We start from the raw sequence: 25107 nt of genomic DNA, 5'->3' as shown, positions 1-25107 counted from the left end.
TGAAAGTAACCCTGTTATTATTGTCATTACCTGACACTACCGTAAGGAAAGCTGAAACGATGTAAAGAAGTAGCTCGGAGTTTTGCTTGCAAAGCAAATATCAGCGCCTCATGCCTTATTGTCATTTGCACCCTCGGGAGCACAGGAGGGGTCGGACAGCATTTCAGTGACACACAACTGCAGGAGGCCCAAGAGAAGTGAGCTACCACCCAAGCTGAGCAGGGGTCACCCCACCCAAAGCACCCTGGAGAGGGGGAAAGGCGTCAAGGGGCATCAACAGCCACAAACTTTTTGACTTTGCTGCCATGAGTATAGCTGTAACGGAATTTAAGAATTAGGAGAGGAATTTCCCTCTTCAAAATGAAACGGCAGCTGTAGATGGAAAGGCTACACCTGTCCCTTGAGAGAGGACAAACCTGGACTTTTTCAGAGCAGCGTTCATTCCAAGGTTATGGTGGATAAACACGCCTTTTCTTCTGCTAAACTCTGGAGGGAGGCAAGACAGAAACGCAAACATACGTTACACTTTCAAAGCTGTTTTGTTTGATTGTTTTTCTTATTCCTGTGGTATCACTGACCACAGCAACGTGTTAGGTTGACTCACACGGACCAATCCCAGTTACAGAGAAATGCTGAAGCACTGAGCAGTCTATTCGGACAACACTTCTCACGTGCCAGTTACCAAACACAGGATTCTTCTTTCCCCCAGCACAACTGCAATTTAAGGAGAAAAACTGCACACTACACTGTTAACTTCCTACAGAATACAGAGGACGGGAAGGACTTAGGCTTGACTGTTACATTTTCCTCTCCGTAAGCTACGGAAATCTCTTTTCAAAAAGGAATCCAAAGTAATCTCTTGTACATATGTTCAGTCTGTAAACACATAAAAATCTGTGGCAGAGTACAAAACAGTATTAACACAGCGGCAGTTTTATTTACGTCGTCGGTGCGGCGTAACCAAAGCTTTTACATGAACACGGCGGTCTCTTCTTTCAGAAGGGCCAAGCTTCCACACAGCAATTTCTTTTTAAGGCATGAATTTTAATAAAACCTTCAAAGGCTAACAACTTATCAAATGCGTACTCAGGAAACACACCGCACAATTGCAAAGTAAATCCAAACGTGTAAGAAATAACTTAGAGTGACACTGCTTACCTACAGTCTCTCTCAAACTAATTTCAGTCACCATTTATTACCCTCTTTTCATTGTCAGAGGTTATTTCATGGCTCAGGAGAGGCAGGGAATAGCTTGTAATTTAGTGTCCAGCTCAGGTCTGATCCTGCAAAGTTAAGGGGAAGCTGAGGAGCGCTGTCTCGATGCTGACACAGCACGTTTAGACTTGGCCTTCGAGCCCACCTAAGCAGCTAAAGCAGTACTTTTGTGCAGACCATGCTCTATTTAGTAAAGGCCTCTGCGGCATATTCATCTGTTCAGGCAAGTCAGAGGTCGATGTTCTCTTGTACTCAGTCACTATCATATTCCTCTATTTTGAATTCGTCTTCCTCCATGATTGCTTGAGCTGCAACAGGCTGAGGCTGACTGCAAGGCAGTTCACTTCCACTGCACTGGCTAGAAGACAGAGGGAACCCATCCGATTCATTCTCCTTCGTGCTGTCTTCCCCCGTCTGTGCAGCCGTCTCCGTAGCATGCACGTCGGCACGGTCCTCCTCAGAGCTCACAAATACGTCTGGTACCCCAGGATCTTTATCAGTAAGTGTTTCAAGCTTTAGCCTGTAAAATTATCATTGCAACAGTAAGTTACCACGACAAAACAGCTGCTCTCTCAGGCAGAAGCTGCCATAGAAAAGATTGCCCGGGTGCCGCACGGGTCACCCTTCTTCACCGGTGCTTAACAGCTTTCGCATTTTCTGGCAGTAAAACCCTCCATCAATCACAGTTAGCGTGATCAATCAAGCTGCACACATGCTGTGCTTCCATCACTACCTTCAGGATCATGTTTTTACAGCTCTGCGCCCATCTTGCAGGTGGAGATACTTGGGCCCAGAACTCAACACCGCACAGCTTAGCTGACGGCCTTCAGAAGACAGAGGAGTTCCTCTCGGGGAAAGGACGACCCTACGCAGCCTCAAAGCACAGCAACAGCCAAATTCCAGATCAAGTTTGTGCTCCGTCACTTTCCCAGTACCCACTGCTGCTTTCGAGTTTCAATTTAACTTGAAAATTTCTTTCACTATTTGAACTTCTCAGTCTTTCTAGCACCTCTGTATCAGTCTGTCACCAATGTTTATTATTTTTCCCACTTTACATGGGAATAATAAAAACTTACGCAGTTACTGACAAAAAAACCTCGTCCTGGCACCAGTGCCAGGTGATCAAGTACCATGCACCCTCCTCAATGCCCATTTTCTTACCATCCCCATTCCATTGAGGAATATAACGGAAAAGAACTAAAATATTCTTTTTTTCCAGTGAACTAGCTGCATGGAAGTTTTATCAAGGACTGCTTAGTAACACAAAACCGATTCTTTTCAGCCAGGGTTCCCGAAGGAAGCAAATGCTTACTAAAATACCTACATTTCTGTGTACTTCCTTTTCAAGATAGTGACCAAGTGAAAAAAGATTACTGTGTTTTCAGGAGAAAGCTACCCCTCAGGTAAAACTCTAAGTGACACACACCCAGCTTACCAATGCAGATACAAAATGCTTATCAATGTTTACAGGTATGCTGCAGACTAAACTAACGGCATAAGGAAGCGTACCATTAAGTTGTAAAGTTACAAACATTTGGGCTTAGATGAGGGAGACTGCAGAGAAACGCACCGTTAGGGACGCTTTCTTCCTGACTAGCAACCTAAATGGCTTTTCGTACAACTGTTGAGGAACTGGGTGATTCTTGGGTAACAGAGCCTTGACCTTACAGGACCCATTTCACAGTTCAACTGGGACAGCAATACCGCAGCGATCAGTATGAGAAGCTTTGTCGCATGCCCTGACACGCTTTGCCAAGGGAAGATGTCACGTCACTGATGTACGTTGAAGATGCTTCTCTATGAAAGGGTTCTTCTCCTCAACGCGTTAAGAGAGAAAGTCTTACTTTCTTTGAGAAAAGAGAGAAGTCAAGTTTACCTCCCAAAATGTCTTTTCAGCGGTCGCCTCCCAATGTCTTGGATAAAAGCAATCTGAGCTGCGAACAAAGAATCACCAGTTTCACATTGGGTAGATCATAAGGCACGTACAATTAAACATACTGGGAAACAAATAATTCCTAAGTTAGGTCAAGTACCCTTGTACACATTTGCAATATTTCGGATACCAAAAACACGGCGCACGCGTGGACGTATTCTTTTTTTCAAACTGTTTACCACATTACCGTGACGTATTTACAGATTGCCTGCACAGAAAATTCCCTGACGCTCATCAGCTGCGTATTTATGATGCAGAGTTATTATTCCATAGCCTACAAAATGAATTCATCCTGATGTCAAGGCCTCAGGTAAGACGTGAAGCCTTTTCTTAGAAGTAATTAACACAGCATAAGCGACCCAGCTGTCTAAAGAGTCATTTTTGTATCAGGTACCATACAGAGTAAATGTTTCCACATGAACTGTCGGCTATTGGATGACCTCAGGTTACACGTCTTTTTAAAGCACTGCAAACTTGGATTATGCTTCCTTTATCTGAGAAAGGCTCTGTCGAGCCTTTGACGTCTGTTGATGTTACCGGAAAGGGATCGGTAAGCAAGGAAGATCTAGCTAATATTGCCTGCTAGGTTTCCAAAAGTCTTCTCACCAAACCCTCTAGCGTACATTTAAAAGAAGCCCTCAGCCGAAGAGAACAACTTAATGAGTAAAGTTTGATAAATAATCGGTTTGGAGTGGGGAGAGGGGCATGAGGTAACAGTTAACTCCTGCAGTGGGAAAAAGTTGCCAATACAGTTCTGCAGAGATCTGTGCTAGGACCTGGGCTAGCCAGCACCTTCTTAAAAGAAACCCTATGAAAAAAGGGGTGAAGAGTGAGATGAGCAAGTTTGCCGATGCCACCCAGTTAGGCAAGCTAGTATAGGACAGGAAGACAGACAGAAGGGCTGTGCAAGGACCTTAAGAGACTGAGTGCGAGGGCAACACGGCGAGATCCAAAAGTACACAGACACCAGAAACCTATGCAGTTAAAGAAGGGAAAAATCATTCCAAAACTCCAACACGAGGACCCCATCTCCCACAATAACAAAGCATCGTATAGGCCTCTTTTCTGCCAAGAGAGACGCTGGCTTTAATTCTTTCAGTTACGTTAGTTTTAAAGATGTTCTTGGTGCTGTTTCAAACCTGCAGGACGGCTTTAATTTTGGCTGTGTTACTGGAAACGTTTGTGGATATCAGCTACATGCGTCTACTCCAAGCATTTCTTTTACCGAGACAGAAGCACAGGCAGTATTGACATTTTGTGTACAACATTTTTCAGCATGCTTTAATTACAAAGCAGATTCCAAGATCAGGAGTTACATCCATCTTACCTTGGTTTCTCATTGGATTTGCTAACATAGCAAGATAGGGCAATAGCTCTGTCTGAAGACACTCGGGTGGTAAGCAGAAGCTTGAAAAGAGAGCTTTTGCAGCCAGGCAATTTTCTTGATACTGTAAGGGTTGGGGGGGAGGGGGGGGAGGAGAAAGACAAGGGAAAAACCTGGTACACCATTATTGATGTAGCTATTCTGTACTGGACAAGACGAGACTTTCTTCTTGTCTGCTGGATGACTACACACAAGCTACTGAAGATGAGACCAGGAAAAAAGATGAGCACTTAAGCAGAGTTAACATATGCAGATCCTAAAAATCGTAAATCCCTTCACTTTTGCCTTTTGCTGGGCATTAAAATTTACAGAAAATATTTATCCCTGAATTCCCCACCCATCCAGGCCAATCTTTTTTGCCCGCTACAGCAAGAGAAATATTAGCTCAAATGTAAAAACTGGCCGAGCGCTTTCGTGTCTCATGAACAAGCGACTTCTGACAAACACATAAAACATAACAGCAGTCATTTGTCAAACTTACACAACAGTTTAATGTGACTGAAAGCGCACGAAAGCTTGAACTTACTTTTAGGAATACTTTATAGTATTTCAACAGTAATTGTGTCTCCGGTAACTTAGGATTAAGACTCTCCCAGCAGTAGGCCAACTTGGACACAGGAATCAGACTTTGTCAGAGGCCTCCAGTTTATTTTCCCATTAAAAGAATAACACCAGTGTACCCCTTCGATTGAGCAAGTGCTTTCAGAAGTAGCTTATACCAAAACGGGACATTTGACAAGTTTAGCACTGGGAGCAAATCTCATCTATACCACTCAAACCGTCACACCTTACCAAAAAAACATGGAAAAAAATTGATCAAGCATTTACCTTTTTATTGATAAAGAACCACTGGGGTTTATGCAAAGGCCGGAACCCCATCCCTCCTTGGTGATGGGCAAAGGCTCTGGACGTATTTGAATGTATCACCCCTCGGGTAGCCACAGACGCGCTGTATTTTTCCGTCTCAAGCCGTGTCTAAGAGAGAAATCGAGCACTGGGTGAACTCCAGCTCTCTGTACAGTATGTCTCACCTGAACTAAAACAGTCTGTAACTGCAGTGACACAACACGCCCAGAACACGTTCAGAATACCGTGAGACTTTTACTCAGAGCAGCTGCATGAAAAAGCTGGCTCAATTACTTCAGGGAAAGGGCACACAGGCTCCAACACATTTTAGCACGAATTTGTTCTACTTAACACTTTGTAGAATGTTTTACAAACGCTGTAACCCACTACAATAAAATACCGACAGAAGTTGGACAAAGAGGTGGACCCGCATCTCTTGTGTAGTGGATGTACTTCGGCATTCATTAGCAACTCACTGTCACCTACGCTGCAAGTTTGAAGTGATAGAGCTTAATTCTTACTGGCTCGTAAGAAAATTGCTTCCTACCATTCATAAACGCTTAGAGAGACATTTCAAAGCTCAACGTTTTGGGGTATTAAAAAACGCTTGATTTTTTGAAAATCAATGAAAAAATACTGAGTCAGAGCGTTACAAAAACAAAGCACGTGCGTATAAAAGGTGGCACTTACACTCCAGTTGCTGCAAAGGACATCAGCGGTGCTCAAATACTCACTGGCTCTCACTACATCATCTATATCAGAAAAAAAGTCTACATAGTTCTGGTGAAGGTATAAATTAAACACGCTTCCAGACATATGCGATTTTTCCACAATACCCTACGAGGAAAAAAAAGCACAAGCTTTACACAGGAAAAGCATCCTATAAAAGCTGCGGTACGTTCCGATGGTTAGGGAGCAGGCACACGTGATCTACGAAGTGACGCTTATATACAAAAGGGAGGCTGGCTCCCTCTCCAAGAAGGCTAACAGGGGCGATGGGGAGGCAGAAGCCACTGCTGTCTTCAACTCTCTCAATGCGTGGTAACAGAAAGGTGAACTCGGACTCCTCTTGGCAATGCGCAGCCAAAGGATGAGAGGTGACAATCACAGGCCGCAGCAAGGGAACGTCCACCTTCCACCACAAGCCCGTCAGTGAGGTGAGAGAACCTCTGTCCTTGTAGATACTCAAAACCTGACCCGAGACCCAGAGCCTGGGAACCTAAACCACCTCCAAAGCTAGCCTCCAGAGCGCTTTTCCAGATTAATTATTCTATTAGACAGAACTTAGACAGACCCAACACACCTACCTTAAGAGCAGTGACAAAACCACTGTGCTGGAGAATTTGCATCAAGCACTTAGGCGTCCTGTCTGGGTTTTTTTCAAACCAAACCTGGAATCCCGCAGCTATTGCAGATGTACCTCAGGCTGAAGAAGCAAGGTGTCTCGACGGTATTCTGGTAAGTGAGCGGGCAGCTGAGGGAATTCTGACTCCGACGCCGGTTCTCCTACAAAGGATTTTACAATCTTCAGAGGACTCGGGCGAGGACGCGTAGCCGCTCGAGGCCCTGCCCCACTGGGTAGCGGGCTGACCCAAGGCCCCCCAGCGCTGTGGGGACAGGCAGGTCCTTCAGGCACCCTAGTCACAGCGCTGAAGCCATGAAGCTCTTCCTACCATCAAAGCTGCGCTTTTTGCTGGACCCTCTGCAGAGCAGGACTGTTAACTGAGGGGCCAGAGGGGACTGAGGGGACCCAGAACCAGCGGACGCGGCCAGTAGGGTGTGGGAGCGATGCCCAGTTTGGTCCCCAGCGCAGCAGCAGCAGCAAAACCAGCTTCCCCTCCGGCCCGCCATGAACGAGCCTTTCTGTGTGTTCCTCGAGGTAATTCTCCAGCACGGTGAACATGGCATCCCCATCTGGACCGTAGAGGCACAGGGCTTCCAGGATTAAGCTCTCTGCAGTCTGTACGCTCCACCACCAGGCCCCGTATATTGCCTCCAGCTCCTGGCGTAGCCACGGCAACACGGGATCGAGGAGATGCTGTTGTCCTCGGGAAAGTTCTGCCCAGACCTCGGGCAGGAGGCCACCCACGGCCTCTGGTCCCGCAGCCCCCTGCTCAGCTGGGGACAGTATCCCCTGTGGAGAAGATGGAGGGGACACCCCCACAGGGCGAGGGGGCCTGCTTTCGGCTGGGGGGCTGGGAGCTCTTGCTGCCCGGCTGCTGGCATCTGCCGGCTCTTTGGGGGATGTGATGGCACCACACTGCAGATGGTAGTTTTGTCCCCGCACAGAAAAGCCAACAGTCTCCGCCAGTCCTCTGCAGACTGGGCACTCTGGTTGCAGCAGTGCCCAGAGCACGATGCAGCCCAGGCAGAACTGGTGGCGACAGGGCATCACGCAAGCAACGTCATCTCGAGCATCGAAGCAGATGGGGCAGCTCCACTCCGTCTCTGCGTCCATGTTGGTGCTCTGCGGCGAGCTGCGGGGAGCTGAGGCTGAGGAGCTGCTCCCCCTTGCTGGCGCCGGCACTGCCAAAGGGTGTCGCACGCTGCAACATGGAGAGAGGGCAGAGGGGGGGACAGGCGGGTCCTTCAGGCACCCTGGGCACAGCGCTGACGCCACGAAGCTCTTCCTACCCCCAAAGCTGCGCTTTTCGCTGGACCCTCTGCAGAGCGGGGCATTTAACTCCTCAGCCGCACCAAGAGCTCACAGCGCGCTCACAAATCTCCAGCAGCCCTCGGCGCAGGCAGCCATCGCTGAGGGCCTGAGGATCCGGAGGAGCTAGAGGGCCCTGAAAGGACCCAGGACCGGCTGACGCGGGCAGTAGGGTGTGGGAGCGATGCCCAGTTTGGTCCCCAGCGCAGCAGCAGCAGCAAAACCAGCTTCCCCTCCTGCCCGCCCTGCCCTCCGCAGACGCCACGCTGTGAATGAGCAGCTGCTGCCACTTTTCCTGCAGGAGGAGGCCCCGCTCACATGGCCCTGGGGCTCCAGGGGCCCTGGGCCGGGTCCCCCAGCAGGCTGGTGCCACCCTCCGTGGGGCACAGGGCTCCGGGAAAGGCACCAGGAGAAGGGGGAGAAAGCAGCACCCAGAGACCGTGTCAGAGAAATAGGCATTTATTTCCCTTTTCTGCAGGAAAGAGTTGAAGGAGCCCTGCTAGCGCGACCGGCGGGGCGGCCTCTTGCGGCACGGGGGAGAGTCCTGGGGGCTGGGGGCCCTCCTCTTTGGGGGGCGCCGGGGACCTGCGGGCAAGTGGTCCCGACCCCAATTGGGAGCAGAGGGGCTGCGGTTGCAGGCCTGGGCAGAGGGACCTGCTGCCACCGGCTCCTCCTGGGGCTGCTCCTGCTCTGCAGGGACACGTACAGATGGGGGGTGGCCCAGGCCCCCGTGGAGTGCTGCCTCCGACGTGCTGTTCTGGTCCTCCACATCGGATCCTGCAGGGCTGCTGGAGGAGTCCACGTGGGAGATGGGAGTCCCCCATCGGGAGCTGGTGGAGCTGGGGCTGGGGCAGCAGGAGGAGATCGGCCTGCTCGAGCGGGTCCAGCTGGACCTGGAGGAGCTGGAGCGGGAGGAGGTGGAGCTGGCTGCAGGGCTGCCGTCCTCCTCCTCAGCAGCATGGGAGCGCAGCAGCCTCCGGGCCTCCTCGCTGCACTGGGACACAATGACATTGATGGTGCCATGAACCAGCCTTTCTGTGTGTTCCTCGAGGTAATTCTCCAGCACGGTGAATATGGCATCCCCATCTGGACCGTAGAGGCACAGGGCTTCCAGGATTAAGCTCTCTGCAGTCTGTACGCTCCACCACCAGGCCCCGTATATTGCCTCCAGCTCCTGGCGTAGCCACGGCAACACGGGATCGAGGAGATGCTGTTGTCCTCGGGAAAGTTCTGCCCAGACCTCGGGCAGGAGGCCACCCACGGCCTCTGGTCCCGCAGCCCCCTGCTCAGCTGGGGACAGTATCCCCTGTGGAGAAGATGGAGGGGACACCCCCACAGGGCGAGGGGGCCTGCTTTCGGCTGGGGGGCTGGGAGCTCTTGCTGCCCGGCTGCTGGCATCTGCCGGCTCTTTGGGGGATGTGATGGCACCACACTGCAGATGGTAGTTTTGTCCCCGCACAGAAAAGCCAACAGTCTCCGCCAGTCCTCTGCAGACTGGGCACTCTGGTTGCAGCAGTGCCCAGAGCACGATGCAGCCCAGGCAGAACTGGTGGCGACAGGGCATCACGCAAGCAACGTCATCTCGAGCATCGAAGCAGATGGGGCAGCTCCACTCCGTCTCTGCGTCCATGTTGGTGCTCTGCGGCGAGCTGCGGGGAGCTGAGGCTGAGGAGCTGCTCCCCCTTGCTGGCGCCGGCACTGCCAAAGGGTGTCGCACGCTGCAACATGGAGAGAGGGCAGAGGGGGGGACAGGCGGGTCCTTCAGGCACCCTGGGCACAGCGCTGACGCCACGAAGCTCTTCCTACCCCCAAAGCTGCGCTTTTCGCTGGACCCTCTGCAGAGCGGGGCATTTAACTCCTCAGCCGCACCAAGAGCTCACAGCGCGCTCACAAATCTCCAGCAGCCCTCGGCGCAGGCAGCCATCGCTGAGGGCCTGAGGATCCGGAGGAGCTAGAGGGCCCTGAAAGGACCCAGGACCGGCTGACGCGGGCAGTAGGGTGTGGGAGCGATGCCCAGTTTGGTCCCCAGCGCAGCAGCAGCAGCAAAACCAGCTTCCCCTCCTGCCCGCCCTGCCCTCCGCAGACGCCACGCTGTGAATGAGCAGCTGCTGCCACTTTTCCTGCAGGAGGAGGCCCCGCTCACATGGCCCTGGGGCTCCAGGGGCCCTGGGCCGGGTCCCCCAGCAGGCTGGTGCCACCCTCCGTGGGGCACAGGGCTCCGGGAAAGGCACCAGGAGAAGGGGGAGAAAGCAGCACCCAGAGACCGTGTCAGAGAAATAGGCATTTATTTCCCTTTTCTGCAGGAAAGAGTTGAAGGAGCCCTGCTAGCGCGACCGGCGGGGCGGCCTCTTGCGGCACGGGGGAGAGTCCTGGGGGCTGGGGGCCCTCCTCTTTGGGGGGCGCCGGGGACCTGCGGGCAAGTGGTCCCGACCCCAATTGGGAGCAGAGGGGCTGCGGTTGCAGGCCTGGGCAGAGGGACCTGCTGCCACCGGCTCCTCCTGGGGCTGCTCCTGCTCTGCAGGGACACGTACAGATGGGGGGTGGCCCAGGCCCCCGTGGAGTGCTGCCTCCGACGTGCTGTTCTGGTCCTCCACATCGGATCCTGCAGGGCTGCTGGAGGAGTCCACGTGGGAGATGGGAGTCCCCCATCGGGAGCTGGTGGAGCTGGGGCTGGGGCAGCAGGAGGAGATCGGCCTGCTCGAGCGGGTCCAGCTGGACCTGGAGGAGCTGGAGCGGGAGGAGGTGGAGCTGGCTGCAGGGCTGCCGTCCTCCTCCTCAGCAGCATGGGAGCGCAGCAGCCTCCGGGCCTCCTCGCTGCACTGGGACACAATGACATTGATGGTGCCATGAACCAGCCTTTCTGTGTGTTCCTCGAGGTAATTCTCCAGCACGGTGAATATGGCATCCCCATCTGGACCGTAGAGGCACAGGGCTTCCAGGATTAAGCTCTCTGCAGTCTGTACGCTCCACCACCAGGCCCCGTATATTGCCTCCAGCTCCTGGCGTAGCCACGGCAACACGGGATCGAGGAGATGCTGTTGTCCTCGGAAAAGTTCTGCCCAGACCTCAGGCAGGAGGCCACCCACGGCCTCTGGTCCCGCAGCCCCCTGCTCAGCTGGGGACAGTATCCCCTGTGGAGAAGATGGAGGGGACACCCCCACAGGGCGAGGGGGCCTGCTTTCGGCTGGGGGGCTGGGAGCTCTCGCTGCCCGGCTGCTGGCATCTGCCGGCTCTTCGGGGGATGTGATGGCACCACACTGCAGATGGTAGTTTTGTCCCCGCACAGAAAAGTCAACAGTCTCCGCCAGTCCTCTGCAGACTGGGCACTCTGGTTGCACCAGTGCCCAGCGCACGATGCAGCCCAGGCAGAACTTGTGGCGACAGGGCATCACGCAAGCAACATCATCTCGAGCATCGAAGCAGATGGGGCAGCTCCACTCCGTCTCTGCGTCCATGTTGATGCTCTGCGACGAGCTGCGGGGAGCTGAGGCTGAGGAGCTGCTCCCCTCACCAGCGCCGGTGCTGACAAAGGGTGTTGCGTGCTGTGAAACGGAGAGGCCTCGGTCACTCGCTGTCCCGGGGAGGAGAGGGGAGGGGAGGAAGAAATGCCCAGGCCCCTCAGAAGGACGCCCTCCCGGCTCCCCGTGCCCAGCGCCCGCCCCATGGCCACCGCAGGGGGATGTTTCCCTGCCCAGCTCAGCTCACCTCTGCTGCCGTAGGCACGCCCTGCGGTGCCCGGCTGCCTGCACCAGGCAGGGCCGGGGAAACTCACACAGCAGATGGCTCCGGGACGGGCACCGAGAGCTGCTGACGTCAGCCCCCGAAGCACCACCCAGCACCACGACAAGCCTGGCTCGACCCTCCAGATCTGCCTCGCAGGCGCGCTCGGCAGGAGTCCAGGCACGAGTCAGACTGGGCCAGGCTCTGCCGGCGCCCCAGGATAAGTAACGAGGGACGTGAGGTCACAGTCCATCGCTCAAGGATGTCACAGTCCACCGACAGGTGACGGCACCCTCCACCACACTGTGACATCACAATGGCCCGTCAGACCCTGTGGCACTCCAACTTCCTTGCATATTCTTGCTCTGTGGAATCTACTGCCTATGCTTTTTGAGTACTCCTCCTATACTGGCTCTTAAAGGAGAGCAAAGAGGACGTATTTCTACACGAGGAGACCTCCCCAGTTTCCATGGTGTCACCCTGCATCTACAAACAAAGCTCACGGCAAACCTCAAGCAATAATTTTAACGACGTCTCCCGGTACCCTTATTTCTCTGTATATATGGTTAATTAAAGTTTTGCCACAGGACCTTCAGAAAATGAAAACAGCGTAATGGAAGGTGAAGGGAGCGCACGAGTCAAGGAGCACAATGCAGTGCTACGGTGGTTTGGGAAGGAGGAAGAAGGGCTGTGGTTTGATGCCTCCGTGCCCAGTGAAGGTGTCCAGTTCCTAAATGGCATTCACAAACGGGAAGGGAAATCCCGGCTTTGCAGAGGGGAACAACCGCCCTCTGGCTGTGCAGCTGCCTTCCGCTGTACTGCTTCAGGACAGTGGGAGGGACACGTGTCACTGCCAGCAGGAACAGAAAAGATCCAGCACCAAGACCCTTCTGTGACTCGCCAGCCTGAGGGAAGCGCAGGGAGACGGGGCAGTCCCGCCAGGTAGCCACGCAGGCTTCCGGATCCATTAAACTACTTGCATGCCAGATGGCTTGTGGGCTAGACCATCATTCACCGACTTTGTTACTGCCTGCAGCTCCGGTTTGCACTGTGGCTAGCAAAACCCTGTTGCCTGCCTGGGCTTGAAACGGCTGGAAGAAGAGAGTAGTGTCAGTCAGACGGCAATAAAGTGGCAGTACTTTCCCCCTTCTCTGATGACACGGAGATCAAGCGAACGTTGTTTCCTAAGACGACAGCTTGTTTCAGAGAAGCAGAGCCAAAAATGCAATTTGCTCTGGAGACGTGCTGCTGCTGCTGAGGTTAGCTGCCAGTCAAGGCTCAGCTTTGCCAGCAAAGGTCTCTAGTAAGAGAAGGTGTGAAGAGGTGCGGAGAACTTCTCCGGTACAATTAGGGGAAGACATTCCTGTGTACTCTGAGAAGCTGACTCTTGCTCTTTGAATGAAGAGAGAAGGTGGGTTTTAAAAAGTAGACATTTAGCATAAATGTGGAATTTAGCAGCAAAATACCTGGGTTTATCGCCAGGATTCTGGCCCTGATTTTCAGAGCCGCATGGCTTCCAATAGTTCTTGCAGGCTGCAGCTGGACTCCTTATAGATTTGAACTTGCTCTGGGTGGATATGAGCTTTCAAAAGCCAGTAACCCACTAAAACCCAAAGTGTAAGGCAGTTGCATTAGAAATCTTTGCGTCCTTGTTTTTCACTTAGTATTTGTTACCCAGAATTGATACGTCATCTAGACGTAGCCAGTCAGGGTTAAAACCCAAACCAACAGTCCCACCGGGTGTCCCCCTCCTTTCCCCCCTTCGTTTCTAAAAGCTGGTTTTGATGTTAATCGTATACATAATTTGAAGAGGTTGCGCGCCTCTCTACCGGGAGTTGCTACGTATAGCTGAATTTGTCTTGGAAATGGAAGGGCAAACAGAGACGACCATTTCGGGTCTCTTCCAGTTTGGGTGGAGGCAGTTTCGGAGCAATGGTTCAGGTGCCTTTGGGAACAGCAGAAAACAAGCAGTAAGGCACCGGAATGGCTTTATACGGTGCTGACGGAGAAAGAGGGGAGGTGAGCAGTGATCATGATCATGGCAGTTATGAAGAACGATAATGATGATGACAACCAGAGAACAACCCGGTTATTTTGCTTTTTCGTTGGTACTATCGGGAGAGAGGAATTTTTGACTGGTGTGCCGCTCAAGCCAAATTGTGAACATTCACTACCTTCCCAAGAAGAGCTTCTACCTGATTGAATGGGGCAATGCTCCTGCGTTCTCTTCTGTATCTTGCATGGAAAACGCCTTGTGTTCTATAAAAGCAAAGAAAGTGAAATGAAGGCATTTTTCGCTTCGTGAAGGACACGCCTAAAAGAAGGAGGACATGTTTAAGCTCTCTTTTTTGCCTTCTGTTGAGATTGTGTGACTATCTGATACTGCTGAGCAGCAGGACCATGGTTCAGACAGACACTTGACAACATGCCTCATTTGAAGCTATGACTTTACCAAATAAAGAGCCAGCGAGGACTTGTGGGATCCTCGTTCAGCTTTTGACCTGACGCAGTCACTTGAGGCAACAGGTTACAAAGTTGGTATTAGTAGCGCTTCCCAAACATTTTCCAAATGTTTAGAACATTTTGCAAATCGTGGCAGCGTCTTACAGGAGTGCTGTGGTATAGTTGCTTATCCAAGGTCCTGCGCTGTCTCAAATAGTACAAGCCACCTCCGGCTGGCATGGAAATTGTCCTGTCATAGTGGAGGAGGATTTTTTCCTGAGTTGTACGTGCGTTTGTTACGGTTGCTCTGATTATAGCAGTGGACCGCGTCTCATTACGTCTTTAAGCTCAGCGACTGTCTCTTACTGATTATTGAAGGGGATGGAAAGCACCCGATCTTCCCAACAGCATTTGGATGCCGCCGGCATACAGAGAGTAGCGAAAAGTCCACAGCAAAAAGGTGAGGGCTAACGGCCTGCAACTCTGCGTCGAGGCTGACGAGTTTGGTGCGTGCTCCCGGGTAGCTGCTGGGGTAGCTGCTGTCGGGACACAGAGGTCAAAGCTGAGTCCGACGTCTCATCATGCCAGATGCTCTGCACACCCATGTTCACAGTTCGTGCTTGCTCCAAAGGCACAAGAAACCAAAACACCAACAAAAGAACAGGTGAAGTGATTTGCCTAATTGGCCTGGGTTTGATTTGAACGTCCTCAAAGGCGGTAATAGAAGACAGAATGGCATCAATTCCCCCCTCTCTGTTAAGTTCTCAACTTAAATCTTGAAAACTTTGCCAAACTATTGAAACTTCTTGTTTGGCTGGTTTAGCCATTTTCCTAGTGCCCTGATACTGCCAGTGGTTTCGTGAGCTCCTTTTCTAACGTGCTGGCAGGGAGCTGCCCGTACATCTGCCTGTGAAGGGAGAAATGTTCGTGCATGCTTGCGTCTAGGACCTCTTTGGTGTAAAAACATATTGGAGCCAACTCCAGTGCACTGCATTCCAGTAAGAGAACTACTTCCCTGTAAGTTCCGATCGTGCAACCCGAACCAGGCTGCATTCACACGGAACATACGTGTACTTCTGCAGCTGGAGGAATGCATCTCACCAGGCTGGCTCCCCTCTGGTATCCATGTGAATCAGAGACTGCACAAGGGTGAGGATGTCGGGCAGTTGGTGCTAGTCACGGATTTTGTTGGCAGGCGGCAGAAGAAGGAAAAGCTTTCCTATTCAGGCCCACAGTCTGCAGAAGTTTTCAGTTCACCTCTGGAGAGCTTTGCTGTTAGACAAGGTGGAAAACGTTCTTCTAACGCTTCCTTAGAGGAGGGGAAGCCCGAGAAGGCCATGGCAGCCAAAGGTGTGTCTTCGCAGCCGGGCGAGGGCTGACCTCGGCGTAGGCAGTAGGCAGGTGCATCCAGCACTGTGCTGACCCTCCCTCACACGTTAGTGATGTGTCATCTGCGCGGAACTGTAAGAATTAGGACCGCTGAACTTTATGTTTGTCTCAAACTTTGTACCTTGTGGTTTTGGAAAGGAAGCAGAGACTCAAGTCACCATAGTGACAGACGTGGTAGGACCCTGGGCCAGACGACACGGCTTCCTGAAAATCTTTTTTTGTCGCTACGCGGTAACAGCGAAAGGCATGAATTTGTTCGGCTTATGCGCTACAGCTTGCAAGCCGTGTAATGGAGGTTGCATAGACTGCCAGCTCGTGATCGGCACGTGGAAGCAACATGCCGCCGTTGGATTGGATCTCACCGCTTGAACGCAGCTCATCACCACCGGCTTGGCCTGGGACTATGGTACAAAAAAAAAGGGACCCTCGGCAGCCTCTGGAGGAAAAGAAAAGCAAAGGGAAGCAAGACGGCAGCAAGAAGCAGAAAGGGGAAAAGAGGAGCGGAGCGGAGCAGAGCTGAGACCTGCCTGCCTGCCTGGACTGGACCGTTGCTAGATGGGAAAAACCACCAGACGCCGCAGATCCCCCGTGGTGACTATTGCGGCGTGCTCTTCTTCTTCTCTTCCTCCCTTCCTCCCTTTCTTTCTCCCTTTCTCTCTCTCTCTCTCAATAAAACTTTGTAGTGCTGTTGACAATGTATGGCCTCCTTTGTGCCTTAATCTCTCGACGGGTATTCGAATCTGCAGCCCCGGGAAGAGTTTACCTCTTTGTGACTGTGACAGGAACACACCCTGAATTACAGCTACGGTCAGAGAGGGTGTGTTGGATGGGTTCAAGCACGAGCCGTGGCGGTTTCCCAAAGGCTGGCCATTGAAATTCTTTGACCACACCAAAAAAATACGTGTATCTTTCCTTCTGGGGATGCTCCCAAATCCCTTCTATTTGCAGGGCCGTTTTCTTTCCCCCACCTTGCAATTGGGTGACATTGCCAAGGGAGCCAAAACAGACTCTTCCAGCCCCAGAGACAGGTGGGAGGGTGGGCTGCAGCACTGGCATTCATTCCTATGCCTGCTGGCAGCTACACAAGCCCAACAGCTGTCAGCGCTTCCCCTTGGCTGACCTAGGGGTTGATTTCACGTTAATTTGGCACTGCCTTTAATAGGGTGCTCACTAGCACTTCAATGATTTGCGGCTTCCGTCCTGTTCCCACATTTTGCACACCTCTGCCACTCGAAGGCAAGAGCACAGACATTCGAGCAGAAGAGATCGTTGAAGAGAATAACGCCTTTTTTTCTTTTTGGTGGTGTTTTCACGTGAAAGAGACTTTACACAAACTACTACGAACGCTGTAGTTGACAGTGATAAGTCTCCCTTATTACAATTTATAATTGACCAGGTGGGCGCTGAACACTGCCCTAGTAAGGGCAAGGCCAGCAGTAATGCAAAGGAGTTGATGTGAAAGTAACCCTGTTATTATTGTCATTACCTGGCACTACCGTAAGGAAAGCTGAAACGATGTAAAGAAGTAGCTCGGAGTTTTGCTTGCAAAGCAAATATCAGCGCCTCATGCCTTATTGTCATTTGCACCCTCGGGAGCACAGGAGGGGTCGGACAGCATTTCAGTGACACACAACTGCAGGAGGCCCAAGAGAAGTGAGCTACCACCCAAGCTGAGCAGGGGTCACCCCACCCAAAGCACCCTGGAGAGGGGGAAAGGCGTCAAGGGGCATCAACAGCCACAAACTTTTTGACTTTGCTGCCATGAGTATAGCTGTAACGGAATTTAAGAATTAGGAGAGGAATTTCCCTCTTCAAAATGAAACGGCAGCTGTAGATGGAAAGGCTACACCTGTCCCTTGAGAGAGGACAAACCTGGACTTTTTCAGAGCAGCGTTCATTCCAAGGTTATGGTGGATAAACACGCCTTTTCTTCTGCTAAACTCTGGAGGGAGGCAAGACAGAAACGCAAACATACGTTACACTTTCAAAGCTGTTTTGTTTGATTGTTTTTCTTATTCCTGTGGTATCACTGATCACAGCAACGTGTTAGGTTGACTCACACGGACCAATCCCAGTTACAGAGAAATGCTGAAGCACTGAGCAGTCTATTTGGACAACACTTCTCACGTGCCAGTTACCAAACACAGGATTCTTCTTTCCCCCAGCACAACTGCAATTTAAGGAGAAAAACTGCACACTACACTGTTAACTTCCTACAGAATACAGAGGACGGGAAGGACTTAGGCTTGACTGTTACATTTTCCTCTCCGTAAGCTACGGAAATCTCTTTTCAAAAAGGAATCCAAAGTAATCTCTTGTACATATGTTCAGTCTGTAAACACATAAAAATCTGTGGCAGAGTACAAAACAGTATTAACACAGCGGCAGTTTTATTTACGTCGTCGGTGCGGCGTAACCAAAGCTTTTACATGAACACGGCGGTCTCTTCTTTCAGAAGGGCCAAGCTTCCACACAGCAATTTCTTTTTAAGGCATGCATTTTAATAAAACCTTCAAAGGCTAACAACTTATCAAATGCGTACTCAGGAAACACACCGCACAATTGCAAAGTAAATCCAAACGTGTAAGAAATAACTAAAGAATAACACTGCTTACCTACAGTCTCTCTCAAACTAATTTCAGTCACCATTTATTACCCTCTTTTCATTGTCAGAGGTTATTTCATGGCTCAGGAGAGGCAGGGAATAGCTTGTAATTTAGTGTCCAGCTCAGGTCTGATCCTGCAAAGTTAAGGGGAAGCTGAGGAGCGCTGTCTCGATGCTGACACAGCACGTTTAGACTTGGCCTCCGAGCCCACCTAAGCAGCTAAAGCAGTACTTTTGTGCAGACCATGCTCTATTTAGTAAAGGCCTCTGCGGCATATTCATCTGTTCAGGCAAGTCAGAGGTCGATGTTCTCTTGTACTCAGTCACTATCATATTCCTCTATTTTGAATTCGTCTTCCTCCATGATTGCTTGAGCTGCAACAGGCTGAGGCTGACTGCAAGGCAGTTCACTTCCACTGCACTGGCTAGAAGACAGAGGGAACCCATCCGATTCATTCTCCTTCGTGCTGTCTTCCCCCGTCTGTGCAGCCGTCTCCGTAGCATGCACGTCGGCACGGTCCTCCTCAGAGCTCACAAATACGTCTGGTACCCCAGGATCTTTATCAGTAAGTGTTTCAAGCTTTAGCCTGTAAAATTATCATTGCAACAGTAAGTTACCACGACAAAACAGCTGCTCTCTCAGGCAGAAGCTGCCATAGAAAAGATTGCCCGGGTGCCGCACGGGTCACCCTTCTTCACCGGTGCTTAACAGCTTTCGCATTTTCTGGCAGTAAAACCCTCCATCAATCACAGTTAGCGTGATCAATCAAGCTGCACACATGCTGTGCTTCCATCACTACCTTCAGGATCATGTTTTTACAGCTCTGCGCCCATCTTGCAGGTGGAGATACTTGGGCCCAGAACTCAACACCGCACAGCTTAGCTGACGGCCTTCAGAAGACAGAGGAGTTCCTCTCGGGGAAAGGACGACCCTACGCAGCCTCAAAGCACAGCAACAGCCAAATTCCAGATCAAGTTTGTGCTCCGTCACTTTCCCAGTACCCACTGCTGCTTTCGAGTTTCAATTTAACTTGAAAATTTCTTTCACTATTTGGACTTCTCAGTCTTTCTAGCACCTCTGTATCAGTCTGTCACCAATGTTTATTATTTTTCCCACTTTACATGGGAATAATAAAAACTTACGCAGTTACTGACAAAAAAACCTCGTCCTGGCACCAGTGCCAGGTGATCAAGTACCATGCACCCTCCTCAATGCCCATTTTCTTACCATCCCCATTCCATTGAGGAATATAACGGAAAAGAACTAAAATATTCTTTTTTTGCAGTGAACTAGCTGCATGGAAGTTTTATCAAGGACTGCTTAGTAACACAAAACCGATTCTTTTCAGCCAGGGTTCCCGAAGGAAGCAAATGCTTACTAAAATACCTACATTTCTGTGTACTTCCTTTTCAAGATAGTGACCAAGTGAAAAAGGATTACTGTGTTTTCAGGAGAAAGCTACCCCTCAGGTAAAACTCTAAGTGACACACACCCAGCTTACCAATGCAGATACAAAATGCTTATCAATGTTTACAGGTATGCTGCAGACTAAACTAACGGCATAAGGAAGCGTACCATTAAGTTGTAAAGTTACAAACATTTGGGCTTAGATGAGGGAGACTGCAGAGAAACGCACCGTTAGGGACGCTTTCTTCCTGACTAGCAACCTAAATGGCTTTTCGTACAACTGTTGAGGAACTGGGTGATTCTTGGGTAACAGAGCCTTGACCTTACAGGACCCATTTCACAGTTCAACTGGGACAGCAATACCGCAGCGATCAGTATGAGAAGCTTTGTCGCATGCCCTGACACGCTTTGCCAAGGGAAGATGTCACGTCACTGATGTACGTTGAAGATGCTTCTCTATGAAAGGGTTCTTCTCCTCAACGCGTTAAGAGAGAAAGTCTTACTTTCTTTGAGAAAAGAGAGAAGTCAAGTTTACCTCCCAAAATGTCTTTTCAGCGGTAGCCTCCCAATGTCTTGGATAAAAGCAATCTGAGCTGCGAACAAAGAATCACCAGTTTCACATTGGGTAGATCATAAGGCACGTACAATTAAACATACTGGGAAACAAATAATTCCTAAGTTAGGTCAAGTACCCTTGTACACATTTGCAATATTTCGGATACCAAAAACACGGCGCACGCGTGGACGTATTCTTTTTTTCAAACTGTTTACCACATTACCGTGACGTATTTACAGATTGCCTGCACAGAAAATTCCCTGACGCTCATCAGCTGCGTATTTATGATGCAGAGTTATTATTCCATAGCCTACAAAATGAATTCATCCTGATGTCAAGGCCTCAGGTAAGACGTGAAGCCTTTTCTTAGAAGTAATTAACACAGCATAAGCGACCCAGCTGTCTAAAGAGTCATTTTTGTATCAGGTACCATACAGAGTAAATGTTTCCACATGAACTGTCGGCTATTGGATGACCTCAGGTTACACGTCTTTTTAAAGCACTGCAAACTTGGATTATGCTTCCTTTATCTGAGAAAGGCTCTGTCGAGCCTTTGACGTCTGTTGATGTTACCGGAAAGGGATCGGTAAGCAAGGAAGATCTAGCCAATATTGCCTGCTAGGTTTCCAAAAGTCTTCTCACCAAACCCTCTAGCGTACATTTAAAAGAAGCCCTCAGCCGAAGAGAACAACTTAATGAGTAAAGTTTGATAAATAATCGGTTTGGAGTGGGGAGAGGGGCATGAGGTAACAGTTAACTCCTGCAGTGGGAAAAAGTTGCCAATACAGTTCTGCAGAGATCTGTGCTAGGACCTGGGCTAGCCAGCACCTTCTTAAAAGAAACCCTATGAAAAAAGGGGTGAAGAGTGAGATGAGCAAGTTTGCCGATGCCACCCAGTTAGACAAGCTAGTATAGGACAGGAAGACAGACAGAAGGGCTGTGCAAGGACCTTAAGAGACTGAGTGCGAGGGCAACACGGCGAGATCCAAAAGTACACAGACACCAGAAACCTATGCAGTTAAAGAAGGGAAAAATCATTCCAAAACTCCAACACGAGGACCCCATCTCCCACAATAACAAAGCATCGTATAGGCCTCTTTTCTGCCAAGAGAGACGCTGGCTTTAATTCTTTCAGTTACGTTAGTTTTAAAGATGTTCTTGGTGCTGTTTCAAACCTGCAGGACGGCTTTAATTTTGGCTGTGTTACTGGAAACGTTTGTGGATATCAGCTACATGCGTCTACTCCAAGCATTTCTTTTACCGAGACAGAAGCACAGGCAGTATTGACATTTTGTGTACAACATTTTTCAGCATGCTTTAATTACAAAGCAGATTCCAAGATCAGGAGTTACATCCATCTTACCTTGGTTTCTCATTGGATTTGCTAACATAGCAAGATAGGGCAATAGCTCTGTCTGAAGACACTCGGGTGGTAAGCAGAAGCTTGAAAAGAGAGCTTTTGCAGCCAGGCAATTTTCTTGATACTGTAAGGGTTGGGGGGGAGGGGGGGGAGGAGAAAGACAAGGGAAAAACCTGGTACACCATTATTGATGTAGCTATTCTGTACTGGACAAGACGAGACTTTCTTCTTGTCTGCTGGATGACTACACACAAGCTACTGAAGATGAGACCAGGAAAAAAGATGAGCACTTAAGCAGAGTTAACATATGCAGATCCTAAAAATCGTAAATCCCTTCACTTTTGCCTTTTGCTGGGCATTAAAATTTACAGAAAATATTTATCCCTGAATTCCCCACCCATCCAGGCCAATCTTTTTTGCCCGCTACAGCAAGAGAAATATTAGCTCAAATGTAAAAACTGGCCGAGCGCTTTCGTGTCTCATGAACAAGCGACTTCTGACAAACACATAAAACATAACAGCAGTCATTTGTCAAACTTACACAACAGTTTAATGTGACTGAAAGCGCACGAAAGCTTGAACTTACTTTTAGGAATACTTTATAGTATTTCAACAGTAATTGTGTCTCCGGTAACTTAGGATTAAGACTCTCCCAGCAGTAGGCCAACTTGGACACAGGAATCAGACTTTGTCAGAGGCCTCCAGTTTATTTTCCCATTAAAAGAATAACACCAGTGTACCCCTTCGATTGAGCAAGTGCTTTCAGAAGTAGCTTATACCAAAACGGGACATTTGACAAGTTTAGCACTGGGAGCAAATCTCATCTATACCACTCAAACCGTCACACCTTACCAAAAAAACATGGAAAAAAATTGATCAAGCATTTACCTTTTTATTGATAAAGAACCACTGGGGTTTATGCAAAGGCCGGAACCCCATCCCTCCTTGGTGATGGGCAAAGGCTCTGGACGTATTTGAATGTATCACCCCTCGGGTAGCCACAGACGCGCTGTATTTTTCCGTCTCAAGCCGTGTCTAAGAGAGAAATCGAGCACTGGGTGAACTCCAGCTCTCTGTACAGTATGTCTCACCTGAACTAAAACAGTCTGTAACTGCAGTGACACAACACGCCCAGAACACGTTCAGAATACCGTGAGACTTTTACTCAGAGCAGCTGCATGAAAAAGCTGGCTCAATTACTTCAGGGAAAGGGCACACAGGCTCCAACACATTTTAGCACGAATTTGTTCTACTTAACACTTTGTAGAATGTTTTACAAACGCTGTAACCCACTACAATAAAATACCGACAGAAGTTGGACAAAGAGGTGGACCCGCATCTCTTGTGTAGTGGATGTACTTCGGCATTCATTAGCAACTCACTGTCACCTACGCTGCAAGTTTGAAGTGATAGAGCTTAATTCTTACTGGCTCGTAAGAAAATTGCTTCCTACCATTCATAAACGCTTAGAGAGACATTTCAAAGCTCAACGTTTTGGGGTATTAAAAAACGCTTGATTTTTTGAAAATCAATGAAAAAATACTGAGTCAGAGCGTTACGAAAACAAAGCACGTGCGTATAAAAGGTGGCACTTACACTCCAGTTGCTGCAAAGGACATCAGCGGTGCTCAAATACTCACTGGCTCTCACTACATCATCTATATCAGAAAAAAAGTCTACATAGTTCTGGTGAAGGTATAAATTAAACACGCTTCCAGACATATGCGATTTTTCCACAATACCCTACGAGGAAAAAAAAGCACAAGCTTTACACAGGAAAAGCGTCCTATAAAAGCTGCGGTACGTTCCGATGGTTAGGGAGCTGGCACACATGATCTACGAAGTGACGCTTACATACAAAAGGGAGGCTGGCTCCCTCTCCAAGAAGGCTAACAGGGGCGATGGGGAGGCAGAAGCCACTGCTGTCTTCAACTCTCTCAATGCGTGGTAACAGAAAGGTGAACTCGGACTCCTCTTGGCAATGCGCAGCCAAAGGATGAGAGGTGACAATCACAGGCCGCAGCAAGGGAACGTCCACCTTCCACCACAAGCCCGTCAGTGAGGTGAGAGAACCTCTCTCCTTGGAGATACTCAAAACTTGACCCGAGACCCAGAGCCTGGGAACCTAAACCACCTCCAAAGCTAGCCTCCAGAGCGCTTTTCCAGATTAATTATTCTATTAGACAGAACTTAGACAGACCCAACACACCTACCTTAAGAGCAGTGACAAAACCACTGTGCTGGAGAATTTGCATCAATCACTTAGGCGTCCTGTCTGGGTTTTTTTCAAACCAAACCTGGAATCCCGCAGCTATTGCAGATGTACCTCAGGCTGAAGAAGCAAGGTGTCTCGACGGTATTCTGGTAAGTGAGCGGGCAGCTGAGGGAATTCTGACTCCGACGCCGTTTCCCCTACAAAGGATTTTACAATCTTCAGAGGACTCGGGCGAGGACACGTAGCCGCTCGAGGCCCTGCCCCACTGGGTAGCGGGCTGACCCAAGGCCCCCCAGCGCTGTGGGGACAGGCAGGTCCTTCAGGCACCCTGGGCACAGCGCTGACGCCACGAAGCTCTTCCTACCCCCAAAGCTGCGCATTTCACTGGACCCTCTGCAGAGCGGGACTGTTAACTGAGGGGCCAGAGGGGACTGAGGGGACCCAGAACCAGCAGACGCGGCCAGTAGAGTGTGGGAGCGATGCCCAGTTTGGTCCCCAGCGCAGCAGCAGCAGCAAAACCAGCTTCCCCTCCTGCCCGCCCTGCCCTCCGCAGACGCCACGCTGTGAATGAGCAGCTGCTGCCACTTTTCCTGCAGGAGGAGGCCCCGCTCACATGGCCCTGGGGCTCCAGGGGCCCTGGGCCGGGTCCCCCAGCAGGCTGGTGCCACCCCCGGTGGGGCACAGGGCTCCGGGAAAGGCACCAGGAGAAGGGGGAGAAAGCAGCACCCAGAGACCGTGTCAGAGAAATAGGCATTTATGTCCCTTTTCTGCAGGAAAGAGTTGAAGGAGCCCTGCTAGCGCGACCGACGGGGCGGCCTCTTGCGGCACGGGGGAGAGTCCTGGGGGCTGGGGGCCCTCCTCTTTGGGGGGCGCCAGGGACCTGCGGGCAAGTGGTCCCGGCCCCGGTCGGGAGCAGAGGGGCTGCGGTTGCAGGCCCGGGCAGAGGGACCTGCTGCCACCAGCTCCTCCTGGGGCGGCTGCTGCTCTGCAGGGACGGGTGCAGATGGGGGGTGGCCCAGACCCCCGTGGAGTGCTGCCTCCGACGTGCTGTTCTGGTCCTCCGCATCGGACCCTGCAGGGCTGCTGGAGGAGGCCAGGTGGGAGATGGGAGTCCCCCATCGGGAGCTGGTGGAGCTGGGGCTGGGGCAGCAGGAGGAGCTCGGCCTGCTCGAGCGGGTCGAGCTGGAGCCGGAGGAGCTGGAGCGGGAGGAGGTGGAGCTGGCTGCAGGGCTGCCGTCCTCCTCCTCGGCAGCATGGGAGCGCAGCAGCCTCCGGGCCTCCTCGCTGCACTGGGACACAATGACATTGATGGTGCCATGAACGAGCCTTTCTGTGTGTTCCTCGAGGTAATTCTCCAGCACGGTGAACATGGCATCCCCAT

At 50.7% G+C, this 25107-nt stretch overlaps 2 protein-coding genes across 2 annotated transcripts; both read right to left on the bottom strand.

Moving 5' to 3' along the window:
* Positions 1-1358: 1358 nt before the first annotated feature.
* On the bottom strand, positions 1359-7836 carry LOC147413227 (cell cycle checkpoint protein RAD17-like). Its single transcript, XM_086480037.1, has 8 exons — positions 7543-7836; positions 7052-7100; positions 6799-6884; positions 6069-6215; positions 5361-5507; positions 4476-4596; positions 3092-3149; positions 1359-1735 (listed from the first exon to the last, which is right to left on the bottom strand). The coding sequence occupies exons 1-8, from the start codon at positions 7834-7836 to the stop codon at positions 1468-1470; spliced, it is 1170 nt and encodes a 389-aa protein (XP_086336163.1). The 3' UTR covers positions 1359-1467.
* A 10356-nt stretch (positions 7837-18192) lies between these two features.
* LOC147413226 (cell cycle checkpoint protein RAD17-like) lies at positions 18193-23801 on the bottom strand. Its single transcript, XM_086479533.1, has 6 exons — positions 23725-23801; positions 23108-23254; positions 22400-22546; positions 21515-21635; positions 20131-20188; positions 18193-18774 (listed from the first exon to the last, which is right to left on the bottom strand). Exons 1-6 carry the CDS (start codon positions 23764-23766, stop codon positions 18507-18509), a joined length of 783 nt encoding a protein of 260 aa, XP_086335659.1. The 5' UTR covers positions 23767-23801; the 3' UTR covers positions 18193-18506.
* Positions 23802-25107: the final 1306 nt, after the last annotated feature.

This window comes from Leptosomus discolor, chromosome Z (genome assembly GCF_034619465.1).
Source record: "Leptosomus discolor isolate bLepDis1 chromosome Z, bLepDis1.hap2, whole genome shotgun sequence".
NCBI classification, from domain to species: Eukaryota; Metazoa; Chordata; class Aves; order Leptosomiformes; family Leptosomidae; genus Leptosomus; species Leptosomus discolor.
The sequence above is the reverse complement of the archived record's forward strand: the minus strand, read 5'-3'. Positions and strand labels throughout refer to the sequence as shown.

Excerpts from the sequence above, each read along its gene's own strand:
- LOC147413227 (XM_086480037.1), bottom strand. The coding sequence starts at position 7,836 with ATGGACGCAGAGACGGAGTGGAGCTGCCCCATCTGCTTCGATGCTCGA. Across the intron at positions 7,101-7,542 it reads AAAGCAGGCCCCCTCGCCCT|TTAACAGTCCTGCTCTGCAG; the intron begins GTGGGGGTGTCC and ends CTGGCCCCTCAG. Across the intron at positions 3,150-4,475 it reads AAATCCAATGAGAAACCAAG|CTCAGATTGCTTTTATCCAA; the intron begins GTAAGATGGATG and ends CTTTGTTCGCAG.
- LOC147413226 (XM_086479533.1), bottom strand. The coding sequence starts at position 23,766 with ATGCAAATTCTCCAGCACAGTGGTTTTGTCACTGCTCTTAAG. Across the intron at positions 22,547-23,107 it reads TCCTTTGCAGCAACTGGAGT|ACACGGCTTGAGACGGAAAA; the intron begins GTAAGTGCCACC and ends TTTCTCTCTTAG. Across the intron at positions 20,189-21,514 it reads AAATCCAATGAGAAACCAAG|CTCAGATTGCTTTTATCCAA; the intron begins GTAAGATGGATG and ends CTTTGTTCGCAG.